The sequence below is a fragment of the Pangasianodon hypophthalmus genome, chromosome 12, assembly GCF_027358585.1.
Source record: "Pangasianodon hypophthalmus isolate fPanHyp1 chromosome 12, fPanHyp1.pri, whole genome shotgun sequence".
In the NCBI taxonomy this organism is placed as follows: domain Eukaryota; kingdom Metazoa; phylum Chordata; class Actinopteri; order Siluriformes; family Pangasiidae; genus Pangasianodon; species Pangasianodon hypophthalmus.
Genome location: NC_069721.1, coordinates 12,165,128 through 12,180,653, shown reverse-complemented (window position 1 = coordinate 12,180,653; position 15,526 = coordinate 12,165,128). Strand labels below are relative to the sequence as shown.

Below are 15,526 nucleotides of genomic sequence, written 5' to 3'. Positions count from 1 at the left end.
GATCTTTGCACTTCCCTATCAGATTTAAAAAAAAAAAAAAAAAAAAAAAAGGTTTTGAAAGACAGCTAGACCATGCTATGTGTTTTAAACAAATACACCATGATTGCCTTACATGGCTAAAATCCTGTGATTACTCCTGTTATTATTTTGGCGATTCACCTCTGAAGTCAGTGCCACGGCCATGTGGAGCTCACACACACACACACACACACACGCTGCGAGGTTTAGGTCTGGCCCTTGAAGAGGAGGAGCAGCTCTTACGGTGTCAGCTCAGAAAGTGTGTGTGTGTGTGTGTGTGTGTGTGTGTCACAGAAGAGCTGAGGGAATTTCACACACAGACATGGAGCTGCATTCACTTTAACAGGGGCAACACAAACAGCACTCAGAGGCAACAAGTCGCCCAAAATGATCTAAAGGACAAACCGCGGTTTACGCTGGACTTCGGGAAACAGGAAATAACCAGAACAGTGTCTTTTCTTCTTTTAATTTTAAGGAGACGTGTGAAAAGTAAATGAATTTCACACATAAGACTTGCGAACAGATAATGAATTATAATTCTTCTTCCCTCGCATTGTCCCTTGTATAAGCTGAGCTCACTGTGCTGCGTTCAACTGCTCCAGCGTTTCGGCTGAAGTTTGTTGCTGAAGAGTTGTCGTGGGTATTTTTCTGTTTGTTTGTTTGTTTTAATTAAAACAAAGCGCATTATGGCCGAACACGAAAGTTTGGAGTTTGGAAAGGCGGATTTTGTTCTTCTGGACAATGTGTCTTTGGAAGAGTTTCTGGCCAACCTTAAACTCAGGTAAGCAGAAGCAGGACAGTCTTTCACCTTCACAGGGCTACACACACACACACACACACACACACACACTGCCAGTGTTATTCTGTATCCTCACAGTCTATGTTTACCTTCAAAACACTGAAGCATGGCTATTAAGTTTCCTGTGGGTAACCGGTTTTTACCATGTTTTACAAATAATATTGACAATTTAAATTCTCTCTCTCTCTCTCTCTCTCTCTCTCTCTCTCTCTCTGGTAAAGCATTCGGTTTCATGTTTTTTGGCTGTCAAACTGTTTCTCAGCTGGTTCATTCAGTTTGATACTTATGTATAAGTTTCTGATTTACTTAATTGCAAAAAGCTCAGTTTGTCTTTATACCTATACTTTCTCTCTCTCTCTCTCTCTCTCTATGTATGTATGTGTGTATATATATAGCCTATATCTATCTATCTATCTATCTATCTATCTATCTATATATATATATATATATATATATATATATATATATGCACTTAGTATAGATATTGATATGACTGTTGGTTACTATTAAACACTTTAACAAAGAATAATGTCCCACAAAGTTACATGTTAATGTCACATCCACAGACAACATCTGTATAAGTTTTCAACTCATCCAAGTCATTAAAATGTCTAGTAGGAGTAAGTCAAGGTGATCGAACTTGTGTTTTAAGATTAAATAAGTTTTCTGTACAAATCATGTCACTTTAACTTTTTTAAACTATTAGATATATAAATTTGACATGTATTCAAGTAAGTGGAGTTGCTTAACTTTACTGGATTAGTGGAAGATTGTACTTTCTGAGTACAATACAAGATTAAGATTGTAATCTTTGGTGGCAGTTTACAATGATCAGTCTAGAGAAAGGAGAAAATGTGTTATTTATCCATGCTGTTAATAGAAGGTCCAACTTCGATTCCACTGAGTTTGTATTCTGTAACCACTTTTAACTTGAAATTTTATCACCGTAATACCTGTTATAATCAAAAACCATGGTATGGCATGGTACACCTGAGCACAAAACACTTAAGTCTGTATTTTAGGCACTGTGTTGTACAAAGCAAGTTCACTCATCATGCACAGGATAAACTACAGAGGTTTTTACTGCCTTCTTTTATAAACATATTTGCCATGTTTTTCTATGCATCATGCACAGTGATTGCATTAACCACTGACTGCACCTGTTCAGGCTGGGTGCAGTGTTTGGGTTGGAGGGTGTGAATCATGGAAATTCTCCTCCCATCTCCAACTCTCTGTTAACCTCACTATAACTACAGTGTTATTTTTCAAAGCTCAGCAGTTTTATTATAGTACTGATAATGAAAAATATACATGTTAATTAGTTTCTATATGTTCACTTGCATTACATTGTAGCTCAGTGCATGATACTGATATCGTTTGAGAGATTATTAACTCTAATATCATGGCATCTAGTTTTGGTAGTGTTTGTTTTGTGAACCATTTATAAAGTTTGATTGCACTGACAGCAGGGTTATATAGTGTCCTTGTTCTTCTAGCTACTTCAGAGCTACTTCAGACTTCAGGGCTGAGAGTGTTTGATTTTCTGCAAGCCGGAGATGGCGTGTGCACTTTGTTATTTGCAGAGGGTGTGACCAGGCATGCTTCCTGCTACTTCCCCTGCTCCACATGTGTGTGTCTGGAGCTCGCTGTACAGCAGATATAGCAGGGGGATGCGTAAAAAATGATGAAGGGGCACTTTAGTCATTCGAGTTAGAAAATTTATGCAGCAGCTTTAAGGCTTGACTTTTATTTAGGACTGTGATACTTTACAAATTGCTGAGGAGAAAGCATTATAGGTGATTCCTCTTATATTTCTTATCTTTTATTATGCATATTCTATTAGCTGTGTTTATAAAGATCAGTCAGCCTTTTAATAGCAGCTATTCCATATAAAACAAGAGACTAAATATATAACAGTTGGGATTAAAGCCTTTTCTTAGGATTAAGGAAGGGGGGCATTTTATGAGAAAATCTCCTTCTTGGGGAGTTTAACATACATGATTGAATCCCCCACTCAGCTGTCAGAGACCACTTACGCTCCACAAAGTGGAACGTGTAAGCTAAACAAACGTCAGTACAGTACTATATGGTGTTTTATATTTTAAGTGTTTACATGAATCCCACATGTTGAACGTCGTTTGGGTACCTCTTGAGCACTGCGCAGTTCACGTGCCCTCACTGCCTGCCTTTATATGGCAGTGTTTTGTCTGCCTTGAGGATCTTGGGAAACTTCTGCACATTTCCAAAAACAATTCTGAGGGCTGCCTGGGACATTTTCTGAATTTTTCCCGGCAGCGCCACTGATAGTACAGATGAAATAGCTGATAACCACTATGCCATATCAACAGTATGACTTAATCCTCTCCTGCTACCTCTTTGTCTCACACACATCCTGAGGCACTCTGTAAACAAAATCAAGCCTAAACTGATAATAATATAATGAAAAATCTGGTTCTTAGGTTTGTTGGTCCCAGGTTAGAAATTGCATTTGTCCTTTCTTCTGTTAGAATGTAGGAACTTTAAAAGCATGTTAACAATGATCCACAATTAATCCTTTATCCCAAGAATACACTGTCACGATATTTGGAAATTTTCTAGTCATTGTCTATTGCTTATTTGCAATTTTTGTATATAAAGCCTAACTGCTAATCTTTAAAGATTAGCACACATTTAACAGATAATAGTTGGCTCAGCACCCTCACACATGTAGTTTACAACAGGACTGGAAGAATCATCAATATAGCACACTGTGAAAGAAGAAAACATTAGTCTGCAATCTGATCTGGTTCCTGTGTGCCTGATCCTTGTTGAAAGTCCTTTGTCCATAACTAATGGAGAATGTGGTGTCTGAGGCAGCGAAAGGTGGAATCTCAATCTGTATCAAATGAACACAAGCAGTCACTGTGGTGCTCATTCAGGACTGGAATGCCACTAGAACCTGATCAGCTGGTTGTCAGAGATCTAAACTATTTAATTTCTATGCAACTATGAAACTATAGGACAAATAGGCACTGCAACTCTCCCATTTCAGGGGCGTAACCATTCACTTGTTGCCTTAACAGCAGACTCTTGCTGCATGGATCCCAGCTGTGACACATGGCAACCTGATTCCGTCTCTGTAGAGCAGGCGCACGGATCAAAGTCTCCTTAAAGCTCAGGTGCAATGAACTAGGCTTGACACAAAGATAAAGGTTCTCCTTCCTCTTTCTACATGAATATGAATGGCGAAGCAAAATATGGCCATTAAAAGGGAGGAAACTAATGTTGAAGTGCACACAATGTTATCTGTGTAGACAAATATGAAAGAGTTTTTTTTTTTCCTTGTTAAATATCCCAGAACAGCACTGAAGGAATATTTTCCATAGACTTTGCTAAAACCCTGGGGATCCACCTCTTGCTCTCCCACATTAAGATCCTTGGCCCAGAGATCTATCTGCTCTCTAGAGTCTGGAGCAGTGGCATGCCTGCCCATAGTGGGGGCTTCTTCCTTGGCCAAATCTCCCATAGCTCACTCTTTGTTCCTCCTGCTAATAAAAACAGACAGATAAAGAACACAATGTCCAGTTCAATGCTGACTCTTGTATGGGAAAAAAAATGGCTAAAATCTTAATTATCTATGGTAACAAGACATTTTCATTTTAAAAGAAAGTTTTGGAAGATTGGATTTTCACCACCTATAGCTTTGAAATTATGTTACCTGCTCTTTGAACAAAATATCAACACATATAAAAGTTATGATTATGTAGGAACTTTGGCATTTTTTGCTACAGATGTACTGCAGATATTAGCACCAACACTTGTGTGATTTTGATTACTCTGCCCCTACCTTACCTCTCTTTCCCATCGCTTTCCCGTGTGTAACTCTTTGGTATTTCACCGTAACCAGTTCCTACACTCTACAAGTTAAAAAAAAGCAATATGACTACTCTGTAATGGTGAAAATATTTCTCTTTTCCTGAAAGGCTGGATGAGAGGCTGTTTTTTTTTTCTCGAAAACAGGCCCCTTTCTCTCACTCTCGGGCAAAGAAAAGCGTTAGTCTCACCACAAGAATTTCCATACAACCCTAATAATCTGAAACACATTACTGCCCTTACATAAACAGGACGGTGCATTTTGGCCTTTATTTCCCCTCAAAATAAGATCTAAGACACACCGACGTCTCATTTGTGGACTATGAGCTTTGGCAGATGGGCAGTAAGAGAGCTAGTAATGTTTGAGATGCTCTCTTTTTCCCATATTTCCCTTTCATTCTTTGTTCCTTTGTGTTTATGGTCTCACTATTTTTAGGGTGGCAGCCGATTCCTCACTCCCTTGGTATCTGTTTTTCTTTTTCATGTTTCTCAATTGTTCCAGATTTGTTCTGAGGAATAGTATGTGATTATACTGACACATGATTGACATGAAATAATCAAATCTTTGTTTTTTAAATTGTCTTATGAAAAGAAAAAATAAATGTCTGGGCTGTTCCATTTTTAGAGAATCTATTCATGTACCACTGGCAGTATGAGATTATGGCTATTCTTTTCTAGTCCTTTATTCCCCCCATGTTATTTGAACTGGATATTAAGGCCTTGTGGTTGAACTGACTATATGTTGAGAAGTGAACCTTTACTTTGGTTTAGGAGCATATTCAGCAATAGGGAATTATGATGTGTAAATGTGAGATGTTGCAAACGTGGACAGGGGTTAGATCATTCTGGAGTGTCTGTCCGTCTACCTGTTGATACTGAGCTCTGCTGGCAGAGTGGTGAAATTGTTTGACAGCCAGGTTTGAGTGCACTCATTCTGGGCATGACTCAGACTTAGGGAGAACTTTTAAGACCGCTTTGCTTCTCTACCCTCACTCCTCAGCTATTTATTTACAGTACAGCACGAGTCAGTGTCCTTTTTAAGCTTCCTTCTCTCTTTCATTCGCTCTGCCTTTTCCACTCTCTTTCTGTGCCTTTTCTGTTTTTTCCCCCAGCTTTTCTTTTACCCTGATCAAAATCATAGAGTTCTCCTGAAATAACATGCTGAGTAATGTCTGAGTTTGCTGGATGGCCTCATCTTTTTGTCCCCCCCTTTGGCTTTTGTCCCATCATCACTTTTTTTCTCTGACATTGGGTCAGGATAAAGCCAGTGTGCTAAAGAGAAGGTGGCCCGTGGCCAGCCTTACCACCAGATCTGCTTGAGTCACTTTATTACCCACTTCTGAAACCAGATCCCTGAAACCTGTCCCATTTCTCCTCATTGTCAGGCAGACAGGAGAACAAAAGCAGCTCTGATCTCAGCTCCACAGAGGAAGGCACTGGCCAAAGTGACAAATTTCAAATAGTTGGCTCAGAGGTACATCAGGCTAAAATTTCTGAACTATCAATACAGCATTAATAAAGGTTTAATCCTCAACTTTGTGGATCACACCATCAACTCAATTGTGTATTTTTATTATTAGTCCTTAAATAAATAGTTTGCACTTCAAACGATGACCTGCTTTTCCCTTCTCTTGGCTCATCCTCTACATGCAGACCCTTTATTTTTTACCCAACCACTGCTCTTTTGCGATGTGTCTACATCAGTGTGTCTGAAAAGGAGACAAGTTGGAGGACCAAGACAGGAGTGTGTGTGCCTGACTGAGTCTAGACCAGCAGGAAGGCATAAGACTCATCAGACCACTGAGACTGATTTGTCTGAGTTGGTCAGTGGTGGGAGTTTTTTCTGCTGTAGCTGTCAGTAGTGAGGGAGCTGCTGTTTAGCGCTAAGTGGGTGTTACCCTGGCAGAAGTGCTGCTAATGCAACTCCCAGATGTGTCAGAGAAACAGGGGTGGTGGCAGAAAGTGGGTGTAGGAGGCTGGTACTGAGATCAATTTCAAAGGCCAAGAAAAAGACTTGTCTAAAGTCAAATTAAAGATTATGCAGTGAAGCTGCATAAAATGTTGGAAGAGAATTAAGGTTTTTGAAAGACTAGTTATAGGTTATAGTTTTTCTGCTATAATCTTAGTGTTTATCTGTCACATCATGCCTTATTCAGGATATATGTATGTTTTAAAGGGATTTAATCTAAAACAGAGCTGTACCACCTAATGAAAGACACTATAGTATCAAAGCCTGAAGCGTACATAGGGATTTTGATAATTTATCATTTAGAAATTCAAAGTGGATTTGTTTCAGTCATTTAGCAAACCTCAGCATACATACAGCATCATCTCATTGTTTATGACAATTATTCTGTTATTTCAAAACAGGACAGTAATGCTGCTAATCATTCATTTTTAATGCAGCATGCATAAATGTCATATAAATCTGGCTACACAACAGAGACGGACTCATTATCAGGTCAGACCCATCATGCACTTTGCTGAGCTGTGGGTTCTGGGTCATAGTGAATTATTGATGGTAAATTGCATCTGAGGTATAAATGTGGATAAGAGAAACATTATAACCTTGTTGATACAGTTGAGATAAAAGGATATCATTGTCTGTCTCTGATAGAGGTGTAAAAAATGCACCGTTGCATCATGTTTTTGGATTATTATAACGGACATGATGAATTGTAATATTCAATATAGTATGTGTTATAAGAATATTGTCCTATATTAAGTCGTAGTTTAAGCTTGCATAGTTATTTTCCACTGCTGTGTAAATACTTCCACCTAGGCGTGTAAACCTCAGGCCACATGATACGATAGGATTTCGATTCTTAAAGCAATGATTTGATATTTGACAATATCACTGAACATGGTAAACTTGTGTGTTCATGATGCCCTGGATTAAACTGTTGTGAAGTCACACACACATGTACATCACACTTTCCCACTGCTTCCATTTTTACTGGTGTTTTAACTGATGGCAGGGAATGTTGGTTGCTCTCCACCCTTTATAACGATGGACAAATAACCACAAGAGAGACCCACCCAAACAAGGCTGCAGGCAGTAGTTATCTTCAGCCTGGCCTGTAATTCCACTCTAAAAATGGAGTGGCTCTCACATGGCCTGCGGTGAGGATTTCGCCCCTTGTCCTAGGTGAACAAGGGTTAAAGCTATAGCTTTATCGACTAGCAAATAAATCTGATTAAAACACATACCTCGAGTGTATTTTATCACTGTGAATGCATTCCAGGTTGTTACAAATATCACAGCTTATGATGGTATGGATGGTATGGAATTTAGGGAGGAGAAGTGTTTGTCACATTCCACAAAAGAAACATCATGTTCGTTTATAACATATCGAGTTCATAACCGTTTTCGTATATGCTCACTGAATTGTTGGAGTTCGAGTTTGGATGAATGAGTATCAGTGTGTATGCATAATGTCTGAAGGAGAGCGAGTGTGAGGCACAGTGCTGCAGCACCAGGCTCTGTTGGGAGCGAAAGTAAGGTGGACCTTTATCCCTATCCAGAGCAGCCATTCCAAAGCCTGATGGGAAACAGGGCCAGGAGGAGGGTTGGGGATATACCACTATAACCCCTTTTTTTCACTTTTTCAAAGAAACACAGCTTGAAACCCTGGTGCCATTTCGTATCCTTCCCTGGCTATACTCTGTTATATTATTGGTTTCATTCACAAAATAGCATATAAAATGGTGCTTAAACTGCAGCACTGCCTGAAGGCTTCTATTCTTCAACATTCCTGTGGTGTTAGTTAATATTTTATTCTGAATCTGTTTTTTTCATTATATATTAAATCTCTCTGAGATTAAGCAGTTGTGTTGTGTTTTATCATTTTGCAGTATTTCATGTACAGCTGGTTCTGCATTGGCCTGCTGTTTCCTTAAACTAGGAAGTGGTGATGAGTTTGGAAATTAATTATGACTATTTTTACATCATGGCATCAACAGGATTTATCCACAGGATTTATCTTTCGGCAGCCAATCATATTTTGGACAGGATGCTCTGGTGGAACATATGGCAGCTCTTGTATAAAAGCAGGTGCAGTTCTCTCATTGTTGTTGTGCTGTTGGTAAGTGAGGATGTCATTTATAGGGTTGGTTCAATGCCACTATTCTTTTAGGTTTGACTCAGTAACCTGCTGTCCAAAAGAGGAATAGAAGAATAAACATTAGATTATTAAACATAATGGTTCTATAATCCTCTATGTCCTGTATGCCTAGGATGTCTCTGGCATATTGCCTAAGCCAATAGATTGTCAGGACAGTTTGATTTTTAACTCACAGAACCCACAGTGCCATAATAGTGTGATTGCATAATGATCTTTATCTTAGATTAAGGGCTTAATGAGGTTCTTCAGGCTTACAGGGACTTTCTAAGCTTTATGAGTAGCAATCAATGTAGCATTAAATGGCTCATGGTCGTAAAAACAGTACCCTGCATTTGCCCTCTGCTAGCAGGTTTTGCATATATTGGACCTCATTTATCGATCTTTTAGCAAAGTTGTATGTGGATGTTTTCTGATTTGCATTTAGTGACAGCACAAATCTCTATAAAAGGCAAAGCTCACAGAGATGAAAATGACAAAATGATGACTAAACTTCCATGTTAGTGTGCTAATTTTCCATTGCAAATGCTCAGCCATTGCAATGGGTTGATTATCACAGGCAATGATGAACTATTCCTTTTTGTAGGGTGCTATCAATTGTCTTAATGTAGTATTTTAAAACTTAAAAATTTAAATTTTCATTTAATTTGTGTGTAATTCAATTTAAATAAGATATTTATACCTGACAGAGTAATCCGTATATAAATTTGGAGTAACTCATTCCAGGTATACAAATTGAAGCCTGTCAGTTAAGGAGTCTCGTTACACGTAATTATATGTAAACTCGGGAGCTTTATTAGGATATGAACATTTTTTCAGAGCTACTTGTATTTTCATGGATTCAACATGTTTTGTGTAAATGCTGCCAGTGATTTATGATTAAATTTATTCATGACCTGTTTGATAAATGAACACAGATGACTTTAATAATTATAGTGCCCCAGTTTCCCATGGAGTGGCCACTTTCTGTATGTTCAGTATACTTTCTATAGCCTTATTGCACAAAGGCACACTGATGCTCAGCCATAGGACTGGTGGTGGGCTGTTGTGTAGGGCTGACCTATGCCCCTTACACACAGACATTGCATTGATAGGAGAACAATGGAGCAGGAGACAGACACAAAAGAACCTTTAACTCCCTCTGAACAACTCCCAACCATCAGTCAGTACAGTGCCAGCATCACAGCCCTGCCACGCGACCCGCTGCTCGCTCCTCCCTACTCCAGCAGCACACACAAGCCTTTCTATGTGCACTTTAGCTAAGCTCATGCTTCAACATTACGAATGACTATGAAGATTTGTATTGTTAAGCACTGAGAACTCTTAAAGCTAATCCACCAATGTTTTAAAGCTCGTTCAGGCAGTCTCTTAGGAGGATTTGATGAGGGGACATAGGAGACCATCCAGAGACCATTTCACTTATTCAGACTGTAAACAAATTAAAATATACTGGCATTCCAGACGCACTTTTACATCTGCATTATTTGGTTTGGTAATTTTAAATTTTGGGAAGTGGTAATCAAAGCATGGCATAATATTGATGATAATATTGTAATGTTATAATACAATATAATGTAATGCAGTTTCACACTGCTTTACAAAAGAATGCTTTCAATGTCTATTACTGTGTGTATACATTTGACTTTGGAAGTTACTTACTTTCCGTGAAGGAATCAAAAGACAATTTAATGTTATTAACTACTGATCGGAAGGTCATGAGTTCAAATCCCAGCACTGCCAAGCTGCCACTGCTGGGCTCTTGAGCAAGGCCTAAGCCTCAACTGCTCAGCTGTATAAATGAGATATATGTAAGTTCCTCTGGGGTCTATCCAATGCCATGAATGTAAATGTAATGTAAATGTACAGAGAATGTAAAATCTGGCAATTGTATGTAGTTACACTGCCAAATTATATTTAATTAAATTAAGTTGTTGAGAACTCCACATAATAACATTTAAATTGAATGGTACTGTTCCTATGGTATTGTTATGATATTGTGGGCACAGAAGAAAGAAGTGTTTCCCTATGTCTTAAATCCCAGCTTAATTCTTGATTAATATAAATAAAAAGATGAGATGTAATTGGTGATTTATTTTGTGTGACTTAATAAGACCAAACTTTTCACCATTTCTTTTTGTCTACTTCAAAACCCATGTCCGCTCCATCGGTACAGTGACAAAACTACGGCAGTGTAACAGCTTAAGGGTTTTTTTTAAACCCAAACTCAAACAAACCAGGTCTGAAAATGGCCTAAGTTCACATAAATACAGCATTTAAAGCATTTACATTCTGTAAAGGTGCAGCGAGGCAATCATCATGTCTGAATAAACAGAGCTAGTGATGCCTTAAACCACTGCACGTCCTGATGGGGCAGAGGGAGCTTGGCAGAGGTGCTAGTGGAGAAGAAAGAAAGCTTTATTCTGAGCATGACCCAGGGCTTCTCAGAAGAGGAAGGAAGTGAGGCTTTCATTCTCCAGGGGCCTGAGCCCAAAACAGTCTGCTCCAGCTAGACAGAGAGATTTCCAGCCATTACCTCTCCATGCTCTACAGCTGGACTGTAAACTGGTGGCCTGCTGTGTGATTTTGCCTGGTAGCACCAAACATACAATGCACCATTGCTGTAGGGCGTGCAATAGATAAAGTAAATTGTCAGGGATTTGTGTCATTAATTACAGCAAATTCTCTTTGATGGTGTTCTGTATTAACAGAGGATTTGTGTGTCTGTGTATGGTGGTCAATGACCATTTCATTCAACTATAAATAGGTTACTACACTGTCAAAACATAATCTGAACTCTGTTTTGTGGCTTTTTGTTTTCAGTGTGTGTAAATATGAATGCATTATTTGTTGTTTCTCTCTCTCTTTTTTTCTACACAAAGCACCGACCTCAATACAATACAATGCGTGAATTGTGGGAATACATTGCCCTTTGCTGTAACAATCAGATCCAGTTACTTACCAGGTTATTCTCTACTGTAGGTTTGAAAAGGGTCGCATCTACAGCTACATTGGCGAGGTGGTGGTATCAGTGAACCCTTACCGTGCCATGAACATCTACGGACGGGACATGGTGGAGCAGTACAAGGGCCGAGAGCTGTACGAGCGTCCGCCTCATCTCTTCGCCATAGCAGATGCCGCTTACAAAGCCATGAAGAGACGAAATAAAGACACCTGCATTGTTATCTCAGGTTGGCTACGCTTACGGTGTGAAACACTAAAATAAAGCTATTGGCATTGCCCGTAGCAGATTGACAAATTATTAATCAAATAAATATAGATTGCCTTATTTTGCTTCTTACATGCCTGTCATCTTGATACTACTTAGTTTTTAAAGTGTTGCATTTTTAGTCTGTTTTCCTGGAAATGCAGTTCAGGCTTATATGACGGGATATGGAGTGATTAGATCTGTGGTTAAAGCAGAATTACTCAGTGCTGGCATGGTAATGGTTCCTCACCAAACAGAGAAAGTCGTTCCTCACAATCTAACACAGTACACAGAGCAGATAGCAGATTATTGGACTCATCTATAAAGGGCCCTTTCATGTGACTCAGAGTATTTGTGGTTATTCCACAGTACTGACTCAGTGACTCTTTTGTACATATTTATATTCTGTTGGGGAAATTATTCTGAGGTGGGACACATGGCTCAGGGGATATGAAGGAGCAGTTTAAAAGAACAGACTCTTATATAAAACACTGATAAAACACTGGTGATTCAGACTCGCCACAGATTATGACTGCACTGCAAAAATATTTGAGCCATTTAGTGTCATCTAGTGGTCAGAGGAGATACAGGATCGTTTCAGCTTAGTATTAGGCTTTATCATATGAGTCATGACTTGAATATTCTGTGAATGCTGGGCACTTGCCTCTGATGCATAAGTGAATTAAAGTGTGTACTCATACCACAGGGCCTATTAATCAAATATCTGGATTTTCTGGATTCTCACTTTGCAGGGGAGAGTGGAGCCGGAAAAACAGAAGCCAGTAAATATATAATGCAATATATTGCTGCTATTACAAATCCTAGCCAAAGAGCAGAGGTGGAGAGGTGAGTAAAAAAGTATGCTTTTGCTCCTTTTGCCAAGTCTCATGTCTACAGTATAATAGCCATTAATAATAGCAACTAACTTTACTATAAGGTCCATAAATAAACATATATTTAATACTTAATTAATCTTTTCATACTGATGAATTAATACATGCACTAATCCGTAGCATATCAGGAAATAATAAAGTGTATACATGAACATCCTCTGAGTCCCGTATGAATAGGCATTAAATTAATTGTTGTAATAGTTAAGAATTAACACCTTGTTAACTCATTCTGTTCTTCCTAATGTAAATGATCTTTATTAATCATGATTATTAAAAGAATGAGCTAAAAGATGTTACTACTTATCTATTACGATTATTATGGCTACTCATATATGACTCGGTTAATGTATACACTTCATTATTTCCTGATGTGATAAGGATTAGTGCATGTCTTAATCCACCAATTGTGAAAGCATTAATTAAGTATTAAATATCTATTTATTTGTTGACCTTATAGTAAAGTGTTAACTTGTTGGCTTCATAATTCACAAGCATAATTCATAATGTAAGCACTGCTTAGCTGTTTTAGAGCAGGATTAGTCTCAGATTGAAGCTTTTGAATTGAGAAATGTTACTCAAGCTCAGAAGTAAATAATACATTAGCTTTGGCTTAAAAAGGGATGATTGCAATGGAAGTGAAATATAGAACAGAGTGAAAATAGGCCTGGGCTGAAAAAAGTGGCAAAATGCTGCACTAAGCACTAGTTTTACTCAACTGTATAATTTAAATCTGAGTTTCTGTACAGTAGAGGAATGGTGGATTGGGCACATGAATAGTTTGACAACTTTGCCGTTATTATCTGTAACTCTGACTGCGAATAAAGGCGTCAGTTAAACCACCTGTAATCCAGTTTATGTTTATGGCCCACTCTGGTGATGTTATCATTAGCCTTGTGGTCCAAAAGTCAGTTTTTTAAAAAACAGGCCAGAGTTTAAGTCTGGAACATGAGCATTGCTCTTACACTAATATTAAAATCTGCTGACACAGGATTCACCCAGGCCTTAGTGGAAATTTCCTGGTGGACGTTTTCCTGTGGGTGTTTCAGGCTGGGGTTTGTATAGGTCATAGCAGTGATGTGCAGACTGTGGTTTGACCCATGAAGCATAGCATAGTACACTTTCCACCCTGAACAGCACTCACTGTACTCATTTCTATTGTGCACCATGATTGGGAACAACACTTGACCATGGTGGTGATATTTCAGGCCTGTATGGTCATGGACACATGTGTACCTGCCCATAGTGGCTGAGACTAGGATGTATTTCAGTAGCCAACAGATCTTTTAGCCCATACTGAAATAACTGCGGCCCAGTGAGTGGTTAACTGATCCACAAGGGGCCAATAAAAACTTCAGAAATGTTAACAGTGTGTGTTTTTGCAGAGTGAAAAACATGCTGCTGAAATCCAACTGTGTCCTGGAGGCTTTTGGAAATGCCAAGACCAACCGCAACGATAATTCTAGCCGCTTTGGAAAATACATGGATATCAACTTTGACTTTAAAGGAGACCCTATTGGTGGCCATATCAGTAATTACCTGCTAGAGAAGGTAGGAAATGTTGCAAACATTGAAGTAGAAAAGACAAAGCACCAGCTTAGAATGTTGTTACATTTGGTCCCTATAATATGCAGTTATACACTAACTGGTCATTTTAATAAGAACACCGGTACCCCTGCTCACTCATGAAATTATCCTATCATGGGGCAGCAGTGCAGTGCATAAAATCACGCAAATACAGGTCAAGCGCTTCAGCTAATGTTTACATCAAACGGCAGAATGGGGGAAAAACAGGAGACAGGAGCGGACCACACTGGGTTCCACTCCTGTCAGCCAAGAGCAGGAATCTGAGGCTACAGTGGGCACAGGCTCACTGTAAATGGACAGATGAAGATTGCAAAAAGACCAGGTGATATTTTGCCAATCTTCAACTGTCCAGAACTGGTGAGTCTGTGCCCACTGTAGACTCAGATTCCTGCTTTTGGCTGACAGGAGTTGAACCGATGTGCTGTTGTAGCCCGTTTGCTTCAACGTGTGATGTGTTATGCATTCTGAGATGCTTTTCAGCTTAGCACTGCTGTAAAGAGTGGTTATTTCAGTTACCGTAGCCCTCCTGTCAGCTCGAAGATCAGAAGTTTCTGAAATACTCAAACCAGCCCATCTGACAAAAACAACCACGCCACAGATAAAGTCACTGAGATCACATTTTTCTCCATTCTGATGTTTGATGCTTGGCCTGTATCTGCATGATTCTGTGCACTGCAACATGATTGGCTGATTGGATAATTGCATGAATGAGCATGTGTATAATGTTTCTATGTAAGTGGCCAAAGAGTGTATGTATGTGTGTTTTATATTCTAATATTAAACTGTATGTTTGTTTATGAAATTTTTCTGTGAAGTACTGTGCAAAATTCTTTAGAAAATATATTTACTGCCCAGATAAATTGCTTCAACCATGTGTTCATTTATAGAATTCTATATAACATTAGAATAAATGCAGCTGTACAGTAATGCAATGGAAGTAATATTTAGCATTTTCCAAAAAAGGTGATCAGGTCGAAAGAACTTGTATTTGTTTTCCAAAATTTTCCTCAAGGCACTCAAGCTTTTCCCCACGTTTGGTGAATTCTGGCACCAG

At 38.8% G+C, this 15,526-nt stretch overlaps 1 protein-coding gene across 1 annotated transcript in view; it reads left to right on the top strand.

Annotated features, from left to right (window-relative positions):
• Positions 1 to 225: 225 nt before the first annotated feature.
• Positions 226 to 15,526, top strand: part of myo1d (myosin 1D) — a 63,667-nt gene continuing 48,366 nt past the window's right edge. Inside the window, exons 1-4 of the mRNA XM_026914807.3 lie at positions 226 to 799; positions 11,770 to 11,978; positions 12,748 to 12,841; positions 14,271 to 14,436. Of these exons, the coding sequence (XP_026770608.1) occupies positions 705 to 799; positions 11,770 to 11,978; positions 12,748 to 12,841; positions 14,271 to 14,436 (564 nt within the window). The 5' untranslated portion in view covers positions 226 to 704. The remainder of the gene's footprint in view (positions 800 to 11,769; positions 11,979 to 12,747; positions 12,842 to 14,270; positions 14,437 to 15,526) is intronic.